This window comes from Hemitrygon akajei, chromosome 23, assembly GCF_048418815.1.
Source record: "Hemitrygon akajei chromosome 23, sHemAka1.3, whole genome shotgun sequence".
Lineage (NCBI taxonomy): Eukaryota > Metazoa > Chordata > Chondrichthyes > Myliobatiformes > Dasyatidae > Hemitrygon > Hemitrygon akajei.
The window spans coordinates 40,504,947-40,528,265 of record NC_133146.1 but is presented as its reverse complement, the minus strand read 5'-3'; the positions used below and the strand labels follow the sequence as shown (position 1 = coordinate 40,528,265).

Genomic DNA, 23,319 nt, shown 5'->3' with positions numbered 1-23,319 from the left:
GATTGTGAAATTCTGAGGTCAGTTTGACCAAAGTGGACAAAATTGAGTAGAGCTAAGTGACTCCTAGTTATAATAGTGTGATATAGTATTTTAGATCATACACATGAGAATATGTGGCTAATATATCTGTTTCATGCAAGAATACATGTGGAATGTAACACATGATCATTAACAAGTTCAACATAAGACCATAGCATAAAGGCTCAGGAATAGGCCATTCTGCTTCTTGCATTTGCTCCACCATTTCAGTATGCTCATGTTGATCTAATTTTCCTCAACTTCTCCTTCTGCCCTTCGTCTATAATTCTCAATCCCCTTGCTGATTAAAAAAATTATCCATCAATGTTTTGAATATAGTCAAGGATTCAGCCTCTAAACTTTCAAATAAGAATTTCCAAAGATTCTCAAATTTTTGATGTACAAGACACTTGGAAGTAGTCTGTACAGTTTTGGTTACTTTGTTATTGGAATTACATCATTAAACTTGGTCTTACTTTATTTGTCGGATCTTTTAAAATCTAAAGGTAGGGTAGATTCACCGATAGCAGCATAACCTTTCCCAATGAGTTTAAATGAGCATTCTATGCTCATTTTGAACAGAAGGGGATTGAGTTAGGGTGCTATCTGCCTGACAGCAATAACCATTGCTGACACAAGATCAGTCTACCAGAGAATGAACCCACTGTGCTGCTATGTCTTTTATTGGTGCTCTATCAGGTGGCACTGAAAGTATCCCTTACCATGTCCTTAGATACTGTTTTAAAACTCCATGGGTCAATATTTTGCATTTATGCTGGTACATAAAACATATTTTATATATTTTCTTTTCAAAGTTCAAAGTAAATTTATTAACAAAGTACATTTATATTACAATATACTACCATGAGATTCAATTTCTTGAAGGTATTTACAGGAAAAATAAAGAAATACAATCGAATTTATGAAAAACTATACATTAACTAAGACTGACAAACAGCCAATGTGCAAAAGAAAATAAATTGTTCAAATATGTAGTAAAGTGTCTTTTGAAAGTGAGTCTGTAGGTTGTGGGATCAGTTCAGAGTTGTAGTGAGTGAAGCTGTCCATGCCAGTTCAGGAGCCTGATATTTGCAAAATAAAAACTGTTCCTGAAACTGGTAGTGTCGAACCTATAGCTTCTATATCTCCTGCCTAATGGTAGAAGTGAGAAGAGAGCAATGCCTAGATGGTGTGGGTCTTTGATGATGGATGCTGCTTTCTTGCGGCAGTGTTCCGTGTAAATGCAATTAATGATGAGGAGGGCTTTACCTGTGATGGACAGGGCTGTGGACACCAATTTCTATAGTCTTTTCTGTTCCTGGGCTTTGGTGTTTCCATACCAGTTCATCATGTAACCAGCTAGGATACTCTCCACTGTGCATCAAGAGGTTTGACTGTTTTTGGTGACAAGCCAATCTACACAAACTTCTAAGAAAGTAGATGTACTGTAGGTCCTTCTTTATGATGGTACTTCTGTGTTGGTCCCAGGACAGATCTTCCAATATGATAATGGCAAGGAATTTAAACCTACTGACCCACTCCATCTCCAGTCGCCAATTCCCTAACGAAGACTATGGTTGATGGTCCTCTGACTTCTTCCTCCTGTAGTCAATAATCAGCTCTTTGGTTCTGCTGACACTGAGGAAGATCTGTACTTAGCCGCACAATCATGGGCATAAAGTGAGTAAAGCAGGGGACTAAGCACACAGCTCCGAGGTTGAGGGTGAGTGTGGAGGAGATACTGCCAACCATACTAACCAGGGTTTGCCAGTGAGGAAAGTGAGGACCCAGACCTTGGTGCTTTGTGATGAGCTTTGATGGGATGAATGCTGAGTGGTATTCAATGAAGAGCATCCTGATGTGTGTATCTTCATGGTCCAGGTGTTCCAGAGCTGAGTGAAGAACTAATGAAATGCTTCCATCTACTGTTGACCCGTTTTGATGGTCGGCAAATTGGAACAGATCAAGGTAATTCCTCAGGCAACAGTTGATATGCTTCATGAGCAACCTCGCAAAACACTTCGTCACAGAGGATATAAGTGCTACTGGATGGTTGAGGTAAGTTGCCATATTCTTCTTGGATATTGGTATGATTGAAGCCTGCTTGAAGTAGTTGGGTATCTCATACTGCTGAAGCAAGAGGTTGAATCTTTTTAATAGCTTGAAATAAATATTAATCTAAATAAACAAATATAAATGAATAACATATTCAGAAATATTGAAAATAGGGAAGACAGTGGGCAGACTCAGTAAAGTCCTGGCCAATAATTGGGATGCCAGTTTATCCCAGTGTGTATGTGAATATTTGAACTTATTTTACTTTATATTTGGTTTAGTTAACATTTAGCATGATTGCATTGACAGAATTAGGTATACATCTAATCTTAGAAATTGACCAGTTCAACCAAAGTAGAAGTTAATTCTGATGCCTAAGTCAGAATATCAGCCATGTGGAAACATTTCCATTAGTATACAACGTATGAAGTATTAATTCTGTAAGCTAGGGGAAACTGTTAAGTAAGAACTGATTACATGCAAGTACAGGTAAAACTAGCTTGATGCTCAACCAAGCATGGATGGAAGACATGCAAAGAGCCAGCCCAATTCAAATCAGGGACCATTTGCCATGAAGTCTGGTGCAGATGCCACCATACCATTGATCGGCCATACATTGTATGTGATCAATATTTTTTTAATAAATTTTTTAAATTGAATTTTCAAATAGGTTACAGAAGGAAAAAAAATTATATAAAAAATTATCAACCCTTCCCCCCTCCCCTTAACCCCTCCCTCCTAACATATCCCTATAGAAAGAGAAAAAAAGAGAGAAGAAAAAAGAAAGAAAGAAAGAATGCCTGGATATCGGAAGATCCCCACATGCTCCATAGAGTTCATAATAGCTTTAGTATATATATTTATTTATTTCCCCAGATAACTAATAATTTTATCTTCGGAGCACCTATATATTTAATCCTATCTTTTGTAAATAAGGGCGCCAAATTTTCAGAAATATTTCATATTTATCTCTTAAATTATAAGTAATTTTTTCAAGTGGAATGCAACTAAAAATTTCATTCTTCCAACGATCTATACTTAAGTATGAATCCGATTTCCAAGTAACTGCAATAGCCTATTTGGCTACTGCCAATGCAATTTTTATGAATTCTTTCTGATATTTATTCAGTTTGGATTTTGGTTTTATTCCTTCAATATCGCCTAGTAAAAATAATGTTGGATTATGTGGAAGTTGTGTTCCAATAATTTGTTCCAATAAAATTCTTAAATTTGTCCAAAAAGGTTGAATTTTAAAACAAGACCAAGTAGAGTGTAAAAAAGTACCAATTTCTTGATTACATCGGAAACATCGATCAGATAAATTTGGGTTTAATTTATTTATTTTTTGTGGCGTAATATATAATTGATGTAAAAAATTATATTGCACTAATCTTATCCAGATATTTCTTGTATTTGTCATACTGTCAAGACATAGTCTTGACCAACTTGTTTCTTCAATTTTAATATTCAAATCAGTTTCCCATTTTTGTCTTGACTTATGAATTCCTTGTTTAATTGCCTGTTTTTGAATCAAACTATACATACAAGAAATAATTTTTTTAATTTTTCCTTTTTGAATTAAAGTTTCTATTTCATTAGGTTTCGGCAATAACATTGTTTGACCCAATTTATCTCTTAAATATGCCCTTAATTGGAAATAACAAAAAAGAGTGTTGTTTGATATTTTGTATTTATTCTTTAATTGATCAAATGACATTAATATACCTCCTTCAAAACAATCTCCTATATATCTAATCCCTTTTTGAAACCAATTGTATAAAAGTTGGTTATCCATTGTAAAAGGAATAAGTTTATTTTGAATTAAAGGTCTCTTTGCTAATAAAGATTTCTTTATCTCATCATCAACATTTATCTTATCCCATAAATCAATCAAATGTTTTAATATAGGAGATTCTTTCTTTTCCCGTATCCATTTAGATTCCCACTTATATATAAAATCTTCTGGTATATTTTCTCCTATTTTACCTAATTCTATTCTAATCATAATAAGTTATACTTCTAAAATTAAGAAGGAATATATGGTAGAAATAGATCAATTGGAAAAAGAGATTACAAAATTAGAAAAAGAATCTCAAAGATATATGACAGAAGAAAAACGAAGACAACTTGTTAACAAGAAGTTACAATATAATACACTTCAGACATATCGAACAGAAAAAGCAATTATGAGAACTAAACAGAGATATTACGAACTAGGTGAAAGATCACACAAGATTCTTGCTTGGCAGTTAAAAAAGACCAGATTTCCAAAACGATAAATGCAATTAGAATAAGTATAAATAAGTATAAACCTTTAGAAATTAACGAAACTTTAAAGAATTTTTATTCTGAACTGTATCAATCAGAATCACAAAATGATAACGTCGAGATAGAAAGGTTTTTATCACAAATAACTCTTCCAAAATTGAATTCGGAAGAACAGAAGGGATTAGATATACCTTTTACATTAAAAGAGGTCGAAGAAGCTCTAGGATCACTTCAGAGTAATAAACCTCCAGGAGAAGATGGTTTTCCGCCCGAATTTTATAAGAAGTTTAAAGATTTACTAATTCCTCCTTTTATGGAGTTATATACCAAGCGGAAAGAACGCATAAACTTCCAGAATCTTTTTCGACAGCTATTTTAATAGTATTGCCAAAAAAAGATAGAGATCTTTTAAAACCAACATCATATAGACCTATTTCTTTGTTGAATACTGACTATAAAATAATAGCAAAAATTTTATCTAATAGATTATCTAAATACTTTCTAAAATTAATACATATGGATCAAACAGGATTTATCAAAAATAGACAATCAGCAGATAATGTAACTCAGTTACTTAGCATAATTCATTTGGCACAAAAGAGGGAGGAAATGAGTGTGGCAGTTGCCTTAGATGCAGAAAAAGCATTTGATAGATTGGAATGGGATTTTTAATTTAAGGTATTGGAAAAATATGGATTAGGAGTATCTTTTATAAAATGGATTAAAACCTTAAATACTAATCCCAAAGCTAAAGTAGTGACAAATGGTCAAATTTCAACATCATTTCAGTTAACAAGGTCAACTAGACAAGGTTGTCCATTATCACCTGCTTTATTTGTGTTGGCGATAGAACCATTAGCTGAATTAATTAGAACGGACCTAGATATTATGGGTTTCAGAGTTAACCAGGAAGAATATAAGATTAATTTATTTGCTGACGATGTTTTGCTTTATTTAACAAACCCATTGTATTCGCTGAGTAAATTATCTTCTAGATTGGAAGAATATGGGAAAATATCAGGCTACAAAATGAATTGGGATAAAAGTGAAATTCTACCCCTTACTAAAGGAGATTATAGTCAATGTCGACTAATAACTCAATTTAGATGGCCGATAAATGGTATAAAATATTTAGGTATAAGAGTTGATAATGATATAAAGAATTTATATAAATTATTTACCATTATTGAAAAAAATTCAAGAAGATCTTGATAAATGGATGACATTACCAATAACATTAGTAGGCAGAGTAAATGCTGTAAAAATGAATATATTCCCTAGATTACAATATTTATTCCAAACACTACTAATATAATTACCGCAGAAGTTTTTTCAAGAGTTAAATAAATGTGTGAGGAAGTTCCTTTGGAAAGGTAAGATGTCAAGAATATCATTGGAAAAATTGACATGGAAATTTGACCTAGGAGGGTTACAACTTCCAAACTTTAAGAATTATTATAAAGCAAATCAACTTAGATTTATTGCATCTTTTTTTGATGAAGATAAACCGGAATGTGATCAATATTAATTCTAGGGTGTACTTACATACCTGTTTGCTTTTCCAAATTTCCAATTTTTCATTGTACATTTCCAATTCTTTCCGGAAATCTTCTTCAAATTTTTGTTCTAGTTCAATAACTTCTGCAAAGTACTCCACTTCACATTGCTTTCCAAATACTTTACCATTCACTTCCAATCTGTTTGCAACAAAAGTGTTCAATCACCATATGTTGAATTTTGAATGTTTTCAACAAACGTTAAGCGTTTTTATTTCATTACTCAGAAACACAGATTCTTGTAAAGTTTAATTTCAAGAAGGATACAAATTGAGTTTAAAAAGCAAACACGAGGAAATCTGCAGATGCTGGAAATTCAAGCAACACACACATAATGCTGGTGGAACGCAGCAGGTCAGGCAGCATCTATATGAAGAAGCACTGTCGATGTTTCGGGCCGAGACCCTCCGTCAGGACTAACTGAGAGAAAAGATAGTGAGAGATTTGAAAGTAGGAGGGGGAGGGGGAAATCCAAAATGATAGGAGAAGACTGGAGGGGGTGGGGTGAAGCTAAGAGCTTGAAAGGAGATTAGCAAAAGGAATACAGAGCTGGAGAAGGGAAAGGTTCATGGGACGGGAGGCCTAGGGAGAAAGAAAGGGGGAGGGGAGCACCAGAGGGAGATGGAGAACAAGCAAAGAGTGATGGGCAGAGAGAGAAAGAAAGAGGGGGGAGAATAAATCAGGGATGGGGTAAGACGAGGAGGAGGGGCATTAACAGAAGTTAGAGAAGTCAATGTTCATGCCATCAGATTGGAGGCTACCCAAACGGTATATAAGATGTTGTTCCTCCAACCTGAGTGTGGCTTCATCTTGACAGTAGAGGAGGCCATGCGTAGACATATCAGAATGGGAATGGGACGTGGAATTAAAATGTGTGGCCACTGGGAGATCCTGCTTTCTCAGGCGGACAGAGGACAAATTGAATTTCATTGTTCTGAAAGACTGCTTGGAAATTAATCAATGTACACTGCAAATGACAACCAGAGAATTATTTCTCCAGACGCAAAGAATAAAAGACAATGTTTGGAGGATTAGGAAAATGACAACATAGCTAAATACTTGATGTTGGAAAAGAAGTTTGTTGACTTTTTCTGTGAGCCAGGGGCAGATTGAACATATTTTGTAAAGGTGGGCAGGAAGATGTGGATTAAAGCTGTCAACAAAGGGATTACATATTCATCTTTACACTTAGGTGTGGTTAAAGGGAAAAGATGAATGAGACTAATAGTCAAATATAAAACAAGAATAGAGCAATAAAATTAAGTAAGCTGGGACTGATAAGCTTTTAGCAGGCTATCAAAATGAATAGAAAATAAAGTTTTATTAAAAGCATTAAGAAAATTATGAATTAATTGCTGCTATATTCAGAGTGAGAAACTTCTACATTAAAATCTTTAATATGGGAAGAATGACCTGCAGGGACTCTGGCAGTTCTTTTACAGGATAATTTAAACTTAATTATATTAACAGGATGGTGGCAGAAAAAGCGGGATCTCCTGGTGGCCATCCATTTCAATTCTGCTTCCCATTCCCATTCCAACATGACAGCCCATGGACTCTTCTACTGCTACGATGACGCCACACTCAGATTGTAGGAGCAACACTTTATATTCCATCAGGGTAGCCTCCAACCTGGTGGCATTAAACATCAATTTCTCAAACTCATGGAAATTGCCCCCCCCCCCCCTTCACCATTCCCCGTTCCCATTTCCCTCTCTTACCTTATCTCCTTACCTGCCCATCACTTCCTTCTGGTGCTCCTCCTCCTTCCCTTTCTTTCGTGGCCTTCTGCCATCTCCTATCAGATTACCCCTTCTCCAGCCCTGTACCTCTTTCACCAATCAACTTTCCATCTCTTTACTTCATCCCTCCCCCTCTCCCCGTTTCACCTATCACCTACCAATTTGTACTTCTTCTTCCCCTTCCCTACCTTCTTACTCTGACTTTCACCTTTTTTTCCAGTCCTAATGAAGGGTCTCAACCCAAAACATTGACTGTTTACTCTTTTCCATAGCTGCCTGGCCTGCACTTTGTGTGTGTTGCTTATATTAGTAGGAACCTGGCTGAAAAGTGGACAAGAATGAACAGCTGCAAGATGCTGATATGGGTCGTGGTTTTGAGCTGAATAGCAGCAGATGTAATTTTTTACATCCGGATTCTTTACTGTAGTGAAGTGATTTTAATCCATTTTTGATATGTACATGATTTTTAAATCTTGACTGTTCTTGTATTACAAAGCATTATATATTAATTTGCATAAATCATGCACAGTAACAAAAATAGTTCTAAAAAATACTATTTCTTTCAGTTAGTGTTCTACAGTGCAAATATTTGCATATTTTGGTTCAGCTACAGGTATTAATATAATTAATGTCAACATTTTAAATGGCTCTGTAGGCTTAGTTTGGAGATGGCATAATTCTTGATGTGAAAGTACGAGACAATGCTAATGTAGTGTTCTAGAACTAAAATAACAAACAGCTGGAGGAACTCAACGGGTCAAGCAGCATCTGTGGTGGCAAAAGGATGGTGGGCTTTTCGGGATGATATCCTACATCAGGACTGAGATATAGAGAGGAATTAGCCAGTATAAAGAGCTGAGAGAGAAGGGTGAGGAAGGGGCTAGCAGGTGAAAGGTAGAACCAGGTAATCAGGGGATGATGGGCAGATCATATCAGGTGGGTGAGGGGTAAAGTTGGGAGACAAAAACCGGTAGATAATAAGTAGAAACAAACAAGCAGTGAAAAAAATTAAGTAGCAGATGGAGAAAGGTTGGGAGTGGGTAGAAGCAGAGAGAGAGGCTGAAAAGTAATAAGTGGTGATATAAGGTGTTGCAGATGCTGGAATCTGAAAAGTAAGGAAGGAGAGAAGTGAAGGAATGATGGAACTATTTAGGAAAAGGACTGGAGTATAGGAGAACCACCAGGCAAAACGTGTAGGTAGAATTATAGGCAGATGGAACCAGATGGGAGAGGGGAACTAAATAGGATTATGTAAAATGGGAAGCTGACTCTTCATACCTTGGTTTGTAAACAACAAAGGCTGAATTCCTCTAATTTTGTGTTCTTGTGGTGACTATATCAATGTGAAACCTGATGGAGTGTAGTGGTTTGACTCTGTGCGGGATGGGAACATTGATAGCAGTAGTGTTGGAAATAGAACTGGCACAAAGAAGAGTCCTGCCAGCAACAATTTAGGGGAATTCTTATATGAAGAAATGGAAGATACATCAGAAGTGTTGGTGTGGAAGATGGCATTTTCAATATAGATGCAAGGTAGAAGGTAAAAATGGAATAGAGCACTGAAAAGAAGTTGAAGTATTTCACTTACGGTACATACTGTTTGCTCGACATTCTCAGAAATTGAGATAGTAAAAGAAGATAGTGAACAAACAGATACATGAAGTTGAAGGGCAAACATTTCAGAAGCAAAGTTGATGGAATGTTACGGTTGAGAACAGCAGCAGCAAATAAGTGAGGGAGAGCTCCAGAGTAGGATAGGAACAAGTAATGTTCAAAATATCCCAAGAGAGGAGCTTTGATAATGTGGTGGGAAAAACCAGACAGAAGAGAAAACAACTGTAATTCTGTCAACAATAGGAGGCTAAAACAAAATTGCTTCCGAGGATAAGTTTTGTAAATACTTATTAGCCTGACAAAAAACTAAAAATTTACATTTAGAACAAGGAAAACAAGAATGTTATATTGCTTTTTATTGTTTGATTTGAGCCTAATAAATTAAAGCAAAATAATTCAATACAATAATTAGTGTAAACTGGTTTCTTTAAAATAAAATAATTGCATGTAGTAAATTCAACACCCTTTCAATTAATAATTTATGTATTCATAATGGGAAAAATGCAGACATAAATTAATATAAACATATCAAAATTAGCTTACTTTTTGACTTGGAGCTTTATTGGTGTACAGATGCACTTTTTAAATTTTCTTAAGGATTTTATTTGTTTCCAAACAGTCAAAATGTTTCTAAGAAGGGTAATGTCTTTTTCCTTTTCCACATTCAAAAGCCTTTTTGTTTCTCTAAAATACATAAAGGGTATGAATAGCTCATACAGTATAAGTGCCCAACCTATGACTCATAAATTCCTGAAGTATTGCAAGCTCCTGTTTGTTCTACTCATTTATTTATTCGTCCATTCTTAGTTGTCTTTCTTTTTTATGACTTTTCTATATTGGTTAACTAATTTCTTTCTTATCCAAGCAGATGAATTAAAACAACAATAATGAAAATCACATTGTCTAAATGTGTTCATTTCTTAAACAGGCATAAGTTAGGAACAAACAAACAGTAGTTGGTTTGGAGATGCTGGACAATTCAACCAGATTTGTTCTTGTATCTCATCCAGATAAATCAGCCAAGCTGCAAAATAACTCAGTCCTCCAAATGAAAATTCGAAAAGGAGGGGTGAATTGAATAATGTGTATTACTGAAGATGGTCCCAAATAGAAAAATAAGATTTTACAAGAAAAAAAGAAGAAATATCTGTAAAGAATTGTAAATCATTTTCTGAACATCTCAAAATGCTCTTCGGTTAGTAAAGTACTTTTCAAATGTAGATGCTATTGTAACAGGAAACGTGGCAGCCAATCTACACAAGTGCCCACCCAAAAAACAACACTGTGACAATGAACAGATTATCTATTTTAATATTGTTGATAAGCAATTTCAAAACGTAAAGGGTGGCAATTCTTTAGAAATCTCTAACTCCTTGGGCTGTAATGAAATACCAATTTCATTAAAGTATTAAAACAAACAGATTTTTGGATATTAGAAGAATCAAGAGTTAAGACCATAGGTAAGGCCATTGTTTTAAAAAGCTTCACAATCCTCTAACTTCTCACTAATTTTTACTACATTTTTTATTTAATTATTTGTTGAAATGCAGCGTGGAATAGCCTCTTCCGGCCCTTTGAGCTAAGCCGCCTTGCAACCTCTAATTTAACCCTAGGCTAATCATTGGACAATTTACAAAGACCAATTAACCTACCAACCAGTATGTCTTTGGACTGTGGGAGGAAACCAGAGCACCCAGAAGAAACCCACGTGATCACGAAGAGAACATACAAACTCCTTACAGACAGCAGCAAGAAATGAACCCAGATCGCTGGTACTGTAAAGCTTTGTGAAATTTTTAGTCATGGCTTCTGTAAACTTTCCCATTTCAGCTAAAGTAAGAAATGGTCAAAAATTCTGAGATATGTAGTTAAGACTCATCAATATGTGAAGCACAAAAAATGGAATAATTAATATACCAGATGGTACCAGTTCAGACCATTCTAATATACTGCATCACTGCATGGTACAGTAATTACACTGTGGTGGACAAAAGAGCTCTACCAAGAGTAGTTAAAACTGCTCAACATATCACCAGCACCAGCCTAGTTGCTGTCAAGGACATATATACAGAAAAGTACCTGTAAAAGGCCAGCATTAACCTACCCCACCATCACTACTTTATCATTTTACTCATACAAACTCTTCTCCCTCCTGCCATTCGGGAAAAGGCACTGAAGCATTCGGGCTGTCACGACCAGCCTATGTAACAGTTTCTTCCCCCAAGCCATCAGACTCCTCAATATCCAGAGCCTGGACTGACACCAACTTACTACCCTCTACTGTGCCTATTGTCTTGTTTATTATTTACTGTAATGCCTGCACTGTTTTGTGCACTTTATACAGTCCTGGGTAGTCTGTAGTCTAGTGTAGTTTTTTTTTGTCTGTGTTGTTTTTACATAGTTCAGTGTAGTTTTTGTACTGTTTCATGTAGCACCATAGTCTTGAAAAATGTTGTCTCATTTTTACTGTGTACTGTACCAGCAGTTATGGTCAAAATGAAAATAAAAAGTGACTTGTCTTGACTTGATTTTCTGTCAGAATCACTTTATGTACAGATACTGCTGTACCAAACATCACTTTATGTATATACAATAAGTCAATATAAAATCAGATTATATTTCTTGTATTTTTATTGTGATCTTTATGCTTATTGTGTTTTTTTATGCTGCATCGGATCCTGAATAACAATTATTTCATTCTCCTTTACACTTGTGTACAGAAGAATGACAATAAACAATCTTGAATACAGAGAAGGACCAGGAACAGAAGAGACCCTCAAGAAATTAAATTTTCTGCTTAGTTTCGAAAGCTACATGCTTATTTGATTATGTTCCAGAATATTAATAAACACACTTGCAGTTAATGATGGGTTTTGAAGGAGAAGTCAACAGTGAAATTAAATATTCTTAAGGAAAAGAACACAAGTCATCTGGGTACCTACCTTATTTCTTTCTTTATATCTTCAATTCTACTGAGATTTATGGAACTTTCTTCCAAGTTTATTAATACATTATGAAATGTTTGAAGCTACGGAGAAGCAGATGGGTATGTAAATTGTATATACAGTAGCTCAAAATTAATTAATTATGTAGTTTCACAAAACATTTTCTCATTCTAAAATTAATTTAAATTCCAGCTCATTACAGTTCCCCACTTTTCAATGCAGAGGCAGAGTAGACTTGGGACAGCAAATAGCTGACAGAGGTAAATATAATCTGTTCTATTTATTTTGTTTTCATAAAAAAGGTGGTATCATAAGCATAACATCTATCCTTCAAATCAAAGTGAGTAGCCTTATATCCAATGTAATTTATTATATGGCAAGTTATAATACAAAATCCTAAATGAAAAACTTATTTATTCTTCAAATATGAGATGTAATTTTATCTAGCCATTCAAGCAAGAAACTGATCAGATAAGATCATTCACCACTTTGCATTCTACACAATTTTATTTTCTGTTAAGGGTTACTTCACCACATTATCTTGGTAAGCATGATGTTTCAATACATCAGTCCAATTGTACATAGTATGCTGAAGTTAATTAAATCATATTAACTGGTGACTGATTTAACATGACTTGTTTCCTGCTATGCAAGCTAGGTTAACGTTATGCCTATTAACACAAGAGATTCTGCAAATATGGACTGCCTATTCCCCTCCAGAGATACTGCCTGACTTGCAGAGTTCCTCCAGCACTTTGTGTGGGCAACATCCATTAACCTTTTCTCTTTCCTCCTGCCAATATTTTAGAAAATCTCAGCCTTTCATATCTCTGCACACTTTGCATCATTTCTCAAAGCTTAACTTAGGTATTGTTTGGCTCAATATCTGAAAGCCTGACAACTAAGATGGGAATGTTGAAAGAGATGATGATGATTATGATGATATATTTTATGTTAACAGTGTAACTATTAAACCCCAATGTGTTTTTACTTCTGTTTTACTGTGGAACATAGAGTATATGAGAAATAAAGATCAAAGGACAGATCCTTTACATTCTTTAAGATTCTGAATAAAAATCAGTCATTGGTAGATAAATAGATACTTTATTGATCCCAAGGGAAATTACCGTGTCACAGTAGCATTACAAGTGCACAGATATAAATATTAGAAGAGAAGTAGAAAGAATAAAAAATAATTTACTACAAACAGTCTAACAGGAGGGGGTCATCACTTCCCCAGCTACAGGTTGACTCATTTTAGAGCCTAATGGCTGATGATAATTGCAGGAGATTTTGATTTACAATCCATTGGTAAAAGAAAATTAGTGCAGTGCACATAGATAGGCAACAGCAAGTAATTGAAGCAAAATAATTTAGTCAACAAAGTTAAAGTAAAAATTGAGAACGATGAGAAGCAACAATGCACCACCGCATAGTCACACAAGATTTCAAGTTTATTGAGATCAGTGGTAGGTACAGAGTTCCAATTGAAGAGATTCAAATATGAAGCTATAGGAAAGGAAAGTATGGCTTTGATGCAGTAATAGATACATCATTAACAATTTGCATACTCCAGTCAATAAGTTGTTGTGTTATAGGCTCCTGGAAAAAAAATTATATTCATACCATGAGAGTGAATGTAGCAGAACAATGAGAATGTTATTTAGTGAACAGCAAACAGGCTGAGAGTTATTTGGAAAACGTTGAATTGGAGCCTAATTAATTCCTAAGATTAATTGATAGGTGAGGGTTTGTCATAATTTGTATAGGAGACTTGAACACTTTTGAATAGCACAAAATTCTAGCAGCAAAAAAGAAAAAACACACGTCAAATTCTTGGGAGATGCATAGAAAACTGCAGTACAATATAGAGAAATTTATATCAATGCTTTATTGAAGGGTAAATTTAATGGAAAGGTGTAAATTTGTAGGAAAACTTTAAAATGATTTCAAATAGATATTAATTTGAAAAGAAAAACGTGCATGTAAGTTAAGATTTAGAAGCAACCAATGAAAATTAACATAGCATGTTATGCCAGGCAAAAATTTGGACTAGAATTACAGCGTTTTTAATGACACTAGACACCCTATTTGTAACAGGTATATTAAAGACATTTAGACCTAAATCCCTGGGATGCTAATATCCATAGAGCTAATCAACACAGAAACAGATCCCTTGGCCCATCATTTTGCCCTTCTACACTTATCCCATTTGCCACATTAGGCCTGTACCCATCTTTTCCTCGTCTACACACCTCTTAATTACAATGATTGTATTTGGTTCCACAACCTTCTTTGGAAACACATTCCAGACATCAACTACTATGTGTAAAAAAAACTTTTCCTTAAATCCTTCTTAAAAACTCCTTCCTCCTACTTTAAATCTATGCCCTCATAATTTTGTTACCCCAACAACAAGAAAAAGATTCTGATTATCTACCTATTTCCACTTCTTACCACTGTATAAGTGTCTACCAGGTCAAACCTTAGCATCCTTCACTTCAAGGCAAACAAGTCCAGCCTGTCTGTGATGGATATTCACTATCCAGGGCCAGGAGCTATTTTTTTGTCAGCTTTTTATACACAACAGCCATGAGCTTCTAAGTATCAACTGTTGTGTTCTAGTAAGTTAAACTTTCAAACAATATTCTTTGTTCATTTACTTGTCATAAACAGGAGCCAGTCTTCATTTCTTAATGTAAATGTTTACTGAGGAAACACTGTTTGCAAAAATTAAAAATCATGCTATTGAGGAGGACTATCAGCAAGTGCATCATAACAGGCACTGGCATGCCTGTGAGTTCACTGCACTTTCAAATGCTTTTCTTAAGAACTGCAGTGGCAGAACATGATCAAGAAACCCGGAAATAAGGAAGTACATTGAAACTAAATGATGGGTGAGGATGAACATGTCTAAGGAAAAATCTGGTGACCCATCTGGCTCAACAATCAAGCTGAGGTAAAGTGTGAATCCTGTATGCTCACATGCATTCAAGAACCAAAGAGATAATCTTGTTCAATTAGACATTAAGAATTCCATAATCTGAACAATTTCTGTCCATTATTTCCAACCTACAAATTTCCTACTTTTTTCTTTAGATCAACCCTAATATTTATTTGTCGTCTCTGTTAAATATCTGGACAAGGCCTACATATTAGAAGGTATTTCTTCATGAAGTGGGGGCCTTTCCATCCTTTGACTTCTCCATCAGTGCTATGATTGGTTCACTTCAAACTTAGAAGGACGCATTTTGACTTTACGTTGATGGCATAATAATTTACGTAATAGAACATAGAATAGTACAGCACAATACAGGCCCTTTGGCCCACAATGTTGTGCCAACCCTTAAACCCTGCCTCCCATATATCCCCCCACCTTAAATTCCTCCATATACCTGTCTAGTAGTCTCTTAAATTTCACTAGCGTAGCTGCCCCCATCACAGACTCAGGCAGTGCATTCCACACACCAACCACTCTCTGAGTAAAAAAACTTCCTCTAATATTCTGCTTGAACTTCCCACCCCTTACCCTAAAGCCATGTCCTCTTGTATTGAGCAGTGGTGCCCTGGGGAAGAGGTGCTGGCTGTCCACTCTATCTATTCCTCTTAATATCTTGTATGCCTCTATCATGTCTCCTCTCATCCTCCTTCTCTCCAAAGAGTAAAGCCCTAGCTCCCCTAATCTCTGATCATAATGCATACCCTCTAAACCAGGCAGCATCCTGGTAAATCTCCTCTGTACCCTTTCCAATGCTTCCACATCCTTCCTATAGTGAGGCGACCAGAACTGGACACAGTACTCCAAGTGTGTCCTAACCAGAGTTTTATAGAGCTGCATCATTACATCGCATCTCTTAAACTCTATCCCTTGACTTATGAAAGCTAACACCCCATAAGCTTTCTTAACTACCCTATCTCCCTGTGAGGCAACTTTCAGGGATCTGTGGACATGTACCAGATCCCTCTGCTCCTCCTCGCTACCAAGTATCCTGCCATTAACTTTGTTTGTCCTTTCAAAGAGTACGACCTCACACTTCTCTGGGTTGAACTCCATCTGCCACTTCTCAGCCCACTTCTGCATCCTATCAATGTCTCTCTGCAATCTTCGACAACCCTCAACACTATCCACAACACCACCAACCTTTTTGTCGTCTGAAAACTTGCCAACCCAGCCTTCTAACCCCACATCCAGGTCATTAATAAAAATCACGAAAAGTCCCAGAACCGATCCTTGTGGGACACCACTAGTCACAACCCTCCAATCCGAATGTACTCCCTCCACCACTACCCTCTGCTTTCTGCAGGCAAGCCAACTCGCCAAACCTCCCTGGATCCCATGCTTTCTGACTCTCTGAATAAGCCTATCATGTGGAACCTTATCAAATGTCTTACTAAAATCCATGTAGATCACATCCACTGCGCTACCCTCATCTACGTGCCTGGTCACCTTCTCAAAGAAATCTAATAGGCTTGTTAGACACGATCTGCCCTTCACAAAGCCATGCTGACTGTCCCTGATCAGACCATGATTCTCTAAATGCCCATAGACCCTATCTCTAAGAATCTTTTCCAACAGCTTTCCCACCACAGACGTAATGCTCACTGGTCTATAATTACCCGGACTATCCCTACTACCTTTTTTAAACAAGGGGACTACATTCGCCTCCCTCCAATCCTCCGGTACCATTCCTGTGAACAACAAGGACATAAAGATCCTAGCCAGAGGCTCAGCAATCTCTTCCCTCACCTCGTGGATCAGCCTGGGGAATATTCCATCAAGCCCCAGGGACTTATCCGTCCTATTGGATTTTAACATCTCCAACATCTCCTCTCCCTTAATATCAACATGCTCCAGAACTTCAACCTCACTCATATTGTCCTCACCATCATCAAGTTCCCTCTCATTGGTGAATACCATAGATATGGAGTAATATCACTATTACAACAGGTGCTTTCCAACTGCTGTTCAATAACATCTTTATATACATCCAGTCTGCAAAATATATCCTGAGTAAGCTTTACTAATCATAACTGTAGTTAAAAATGCTATGAAAGTGTAGCCTTTACACAGTTAATATCACAATATCAAATGAAGCAACTTAGTTTTGTATGTTGGAATGACATTTACTAATGGAATTATGATTATTTCTAAAACCTCAGTAATTATGACCAGTCTTTCTCAGTTGTTTTCAATGTTGGAGTTAATAGAAGATACACTCGGTGGCTATTTTATTAGGTACTCCTGTTCATTAATGCAAATAACTAATCAGTCAATCATGTGGAAGCAGCCCAATGCATGAAAGCATGCAGGCAGGGTCAAGAGGTTCAGTTGTTGTTCAGACCAAACATCAGAATGGTAAAGAAATGTGATCTAAGTGACGTTGACCATGGAATGATTGTTGGTGCCAGACAGGATGGTGTGAGTATCTCAGATAATGTTGAGCTCCTGGGATTTTCATGCACAACAGTCTAAAGAATTCACAGAGAATGCTGTGAGAAACAAAAAACATCCAGTGAGTGGCAGTTCTGTGGGTGAAAATGCCCTGTTTATGAGAGAATCAGAGAATGGTCAGACTGGTTCAAGATGACAGGAAGGTGACAGGAAGTCAAATAGCCACACATTACAACAGCAGTGTGCAGAAGAGCATCTATGAGTGCTCAACATGGTGATCCTTGGTGGATGGACTACAGCAGCAGCAGACCAGACTTTTACCAAATAAAATGGTCACTGAATGTATATTAAGTAACTCATAAATAGTATCATAATATCACCACTTACTTTTTCAAACAAGAGTTGGCTAATATTTTTTCTTTGTCTCTCTTGGTAATTATTATGAAGCTGTATTAGCTTTGCAGCCAAGACATGTTCTCTGCTGAATAGTGGATGGTGAACAAACCACAAATTTGCAATGTTAATGTCCAGCCGATAAATTTGAGAAATCTCCTTAAAATTGTCAGCTATATCAGTCACAAACTCATTTACTATTGCCTGTAAAAACAATACAAAATAGAGCAATCAAGAGTCAGGATGCTAAACATAGAAGTACTGTAATGATACTAAGGAATATTGAATAAAGTATTTCAAATATCATTAGGCTAAGTGGAAGATTCCTTGTGATCTTATGAAGTGCTAAGTTCATTTGGCAACATTTCAAATTGAGTCAGCAAGTTGTGAGTTGCATCCTGAGTCCAGGGACTCAGTGTGCAATCCATTGTTATTAAATCCACACAGTAGGAATCTTGATTGATTTCCAAATTCTGGATGTCAAATGAACAAATTTCAGCAGCTCATCCTCTCAAAACTAATCAGTAAACTCCAAGATCTGGGACTCAATACCCCCTTGTGCAATTGGATCCTGGATTTCCTTACTTGTAGACCCCAGTCAGTCCAGATTGGTAAAAACATCTCCTCCACAATCTCCATCAGCACAGGAGCATCACAGGGATGTGTACTTAGCCCCCTGCTTTACTCGCTTTATCCCTATGACTGTGAGCCTAAGTACAGCTCCAACACCATATACAAGTTTGCTAATGACACCACTGTTGGGGACTGTATCAAAAGTGGTGATGAACCAGCTTACAGGAGGGAGATAAAAATTTTAGCTTAGTGATGTAATAACAAACTCTCATTCAAAGTCAATAAGATCAAGAAACTGATTATAGACTTCAGAAGAGAGAAACCAAAGGTCCATGTGGCAGTAATCATCGGAGGATCCGAGGTGGAGAGGGTCAGTAACTGTAAATTCCTGGGTGTCACTATCTCAGAAGACCTATCATGGACCCATCATATAAATATAATTGCAAAGAAAGCACAACAGCATTTCTACTTCCTTAGGAGTCTGTGGAGATATGACATGTCTTCAAACACCTTGGCAAACCTATGGATATGTGGTGGAAAGTGTACTGACTGTCTACATTGTCGCCTGGTATGAGAACACCAATGCACTTAAGTGGAAAATCCTACAAAAGGTAGTGGACTTGACCCAGTACATCATGGGTAAAATCCTTCCAACCTTGAGCATATCTACATGAAACATTGCCACTGGAAAACAGCATCCATCATCAAAGATCCTCACCACCCAGGCCATGCTCTTTTCAAGTTGCTGCCATCAGAACTCACACCACCATTGAAGTTACTACCCTTCAATCATCAAGCTCTTGAACAAAAAAGGATAACTACACTTATTTAAGGACTCTTTCAACTTATAATTTCATGCTCATTATTTATTGCTATTTATTTACACCTGCATTATCACAGTTTGTTGTCCATTGATCCTGTTTGCAGTTACTGTTTGCTCGGTATGTCCACAGAAAAAGAAACTCAGGGTTGTTTGTGGTGACATGCATATACACTGATAATAAATGTTACTCTGTACTTTGAACTTTGATTTGAATCAGTGTCTGGAATTCTATAGGCATATTCAACCATGGAAATTTTGTGTTATATGTTTGGAAGTGCCAATCAAACATGAAAATTTTCAAAAGACAGGAAACGTTTCTCATGCCCTACCCAATATTCCACTCTCCAATGATGCAAAAACAAATTTTGATCATTCACTGTACTTGAGTGTCATCTTCACATTTTCATATATAATAATGGTACCTAAATGTATTTCAACAGTGTTTTAGTCAACACAAAATATTTTGGCTGAGCAGATAATTATAATGTACCACCTTAGATAACATAGGTTTTAAAATCAGTCTCAAAAGTCATCATGCATCACTGCAATCCAAAAACAAAGTTCCTATCCAAAAGCCATCTAAATTATAATGCCAGGCAATTATAATATAGAACCCTGCTGTGCATACTTGTATGTAAACACAAAGTATACTGCAGATGCTGTAGTCAAATCAACACATACAAACAAGCTGGTTGAACTCAGCAGGTTGGGCAGCATCCGTTGAAACAAGCAATCAATGTTTTGGGCCGAGACCCTTTGTCAGGACTGAAGAAGGAGGGGCATCCTTCCCCATCCCACTTTCACTCTGCCTCCTCTTCCAGCTGCCTATCACCTCTTTCATGATTCTGCCTTCTTCTACTACCCATAGTGCTTTCCCCTTAGATTCCTTCTTCACCTCTCCTGCCTATCCCCTCCCTGCTTCCCCTCCCCCACCCCTTGATCTTTCCTCTGATTGGTTTTTCACCTGGCACCTTCCACCCTCCCTCCACCTTCTGTAGAGGGCCCCTGCCCCCTCGTTCTTTGGTCCTGACGAAGGGTCTCGGCCTGAAACATTGACTGCTCATTTCAATGGATGCTGCCCGACCTGCTGAGTTCATCCAGCTTGTTTGTACATACTTGTATGTGTAGTCTTATTGATGTTTTCTGCAACTTCCACTGGTTTAGAAGGGTGGGTTAAAAGCACTATAGTGAGATAAGGATGATTCTGAACTTTAAAAAACTGGTTTCCTTTACATAAAATAAATTAATAAATAGACTACCAGTTACACAATGAAATATACTTAGTTCCTACTCCTGTGAAGAATTAAAAATACAATTCTGCAGCTGATCTAGTGCCTGTGAAATATCTTGTCAAGAGGACCAAAGAAACATACTTAAGGTTTAGAAAGCAAATATCAGACAGAGTTCTTAAGAGTTACAAGGTAGTTAGGAAGAAACTAGGTAGAATAGACATAGGAAAATAGAAGGGGACATGAGAAGGCCTTGGCAAGCAGAATTAAGGAAAACCCCAAGGCATTCTACATATATGCAAAGATCAGGAGGATAACTAGAGTAAGGGTAGAACCAATCAGGGATAAAAGAGGAAACAAGCCTGGAGGAGGCAGGGGAGGACCTTGATAAATACTTTGTTTCTGCATTCACCAGTAAGAGGGACTTTGACAAATGTGTTGTCAGAGTAGGACAAGCTGATATGCTGGAACATGTTGATATTAAGAAGGAGTATGTGCTGGAACTTCTGAAAAACACTGAGATGGATAAGGATTTTGATAATGGATTTTAGTATGGCATCTGACAAGATACCATATGATAGTCCCATTCAGAAAATCAAGAGACATGGGTGCCGGGGAAACTTGGCAGTGTGGATTCACAATTGTCTTGCCCACAAAAGGCAGAGGGTGATAGTACACAGAGCATATTCTGACTTGAGTTTGGTGGCAGAGAAATAAGGAGACATGCAAAGGCAAAGAAATGCTTGTTGATCATTTCATCAAAAAGTATGAATGGTGAAACTTTTAACTGTCTTGGATTCAGCAACAGGTAATGACACTGTCTTGCATTCCAATGTCCTAGACACAATTTCACCACATTAGGCTACTCACTTATTTTAGTTACAGCTATGTGCAAAATGCCTCAGCTTTCATCAATCCAGACTTCAGATTTCCCAAGGCGATTGAACTTGTGCATTTTCTGAGATCAATTATATTTCCTGTTCTTGAGGAAACAGCCGTGAGATACTCATTAAACAATTGAATGGCAAATTAAATCTTTCAAGATCTCAATTTATGTTTGTCAAATGTGGAATTTAAAAATTATTGGAGTAATGATATTAATTTCAGTAATTTCTGAAGAATATCCTGAAAATTATAAACTGGGAATATTGCCTCAAGATTGCGCAATGTCCAGCATATGATCATTCATGATCATGTTTTCTTCAATGAAGCTCATCAAACCAAAATCCAGACAGCCTATCTGGAAATCACTCTTGCATAGATTTACACTGATAAATCATGTGAACAGAGTTCCAGTTTTGCAAATTCAGCCTGGAAATAACTCCTTGCCAAAAGACCCATCTCCAGTTGTTTTACACGCATAAAGTACTGGCAAAAATCAGTAGATCAGACAGCATCTATGGAGGGAAATAAACAGTTCCCATTGTGGACCAAGATCCTTCATCAGGACTGGAAAGGAGGGGGCAGAAGCCAGAATAAAAAGGTGGGGGGAGAGGGAGGATAGAAGCTAGCAGGTGATAGGAAAGTCTCCAGTTGTGCCACAATGTGCTAACCCTTAGAGAAACCTATGCCCTTTTGTCTGGTCCTGGCAATAGCAGACTAAACTGGTATGTACTAGCCTGTAGATATTTAAGATTAATTAATGCTACTGTACTTCAGTTTAAAGGCTTTTGATGTTCTCTCTCATCTCAAAAATGCTGAAACAAATTACCAGTTAATTTTTCTTTGTGAAGAATCAACAGAGCTAGTTTACAAACAGAGCATCAGCACCACAGCAATTAGGCTCTTGTCAAACGTCCTAATTTATTTTCTTCTGCAAAGCTATTGAATTTACTTTCTTAGTGGCAAATTGATTGTCTAAACAAACAGCAGCCCAAGACCATGCTGAAGTCAAAGTACATTTATTATCAAAGAATGTATAAATTATACAACCTTGAGAATGGCTTACAGGCAGCCACAAATCATGTCACCACCAAGTCTACAATCAACTGAATATACTACACCTGCATACATGACAAAGGGAAACTATGCTTTTTTGATATGAAACATTCTTATGGTCTAGGTTGAGCTACACCTCATGGCTTCTTTATTAGGTACATCTGAACACCTGCTCATTAAAGGAAATATCAGCCAATCATGTGGCAGTAACTCAATGCATAAAAGCAAGCAGACATGATGATGAGGTTCAGACCAAAGGTCAGAATGGGAAAGAAATGTGATCTAAGTGATTTTGATCATGGAATGATTGTTGGTGCCATACAGGGTGGTTTGTGTATCTCAGAAACTGCTGATCTCCTGGGGTTTTCTCTAGAGCAAGCGTTCCCAACCTATTTTATGCCATGGACCCTTTGATAGGAAATCCTGCTCAAGAGTTTCCAGAGAATGCTGTGAAAAACAAAAAAAAAAACACTCAGTAAGCAGCAGTTCTGTGGGTGAAATGCCATGTTAATGAAAAAGATCAGAGGAGAATGGCCAGACTGCTTCAGGCTGACAGGAAGACAACAGTAACTCCAATAACCCTGCATTATAATAGTGGTACACAGAGAGCATCCCTGAACGCACAACAAGTCAATGGGCAGAAGACCAAAAACATACACAGGTGTCCACTTTATTAGGTACAGAGGGTGTATATGCTTTATCTTTAACTTGAGGTCTTGGACTTCGTACCTGATGTCTCTCAAACACCATACACTACTAATTATTTTACCTTC

The 23,319-nt window shown here is 36.8% G+C and overlaps 2 protein-coding genes across 2 annotated transcripts in view; both read right to left on the bottom strand.

Moving 5' to 3' along the window:
* LOC140715044 (coiled-coil and C2 domain-containing protein 2A-like) overlaps positions 1–1,400 on the bottom strand; it is a 71,327-nt gene extending 69,927 nt beyond the window's left edge. The window contains exon 1 of the mRNA XM_073026771.1: positions 1,288–1,400. Within this exon, the coding sequence (XP_072882872.1) occupies positions 1,288–1,400 (113 nt within the window). The remainder of the gene's footprint in view (positions 1–1,287) is intronic.
* LOC140715043 (uncharacterized) lies at positions 534–23,296 on the bottom strand. The gene is made up of 6 exons (XM_073026770.1): positions 23,204–23,296; positions 17,978–18,187; positions 12,196–12,281; positions 9,797–9,937; positions 5,891–6,038; positions 534–2,148 (listed from the first exon to the last, which is right to left on the bottom strand). The coding sequence occupies exons 1-6, from the start codon at positions 23,294–23,296 to the stop codon at positions 1,627–1,629; spliced, it is 1,200 nt and encodes a 399-aa protein (XP_072882871.1). The 3' UTR covers positions 534–1,626.
* Between the last annotated feature and the right edge of the window lie 23 nt (positions 23,297–23,319).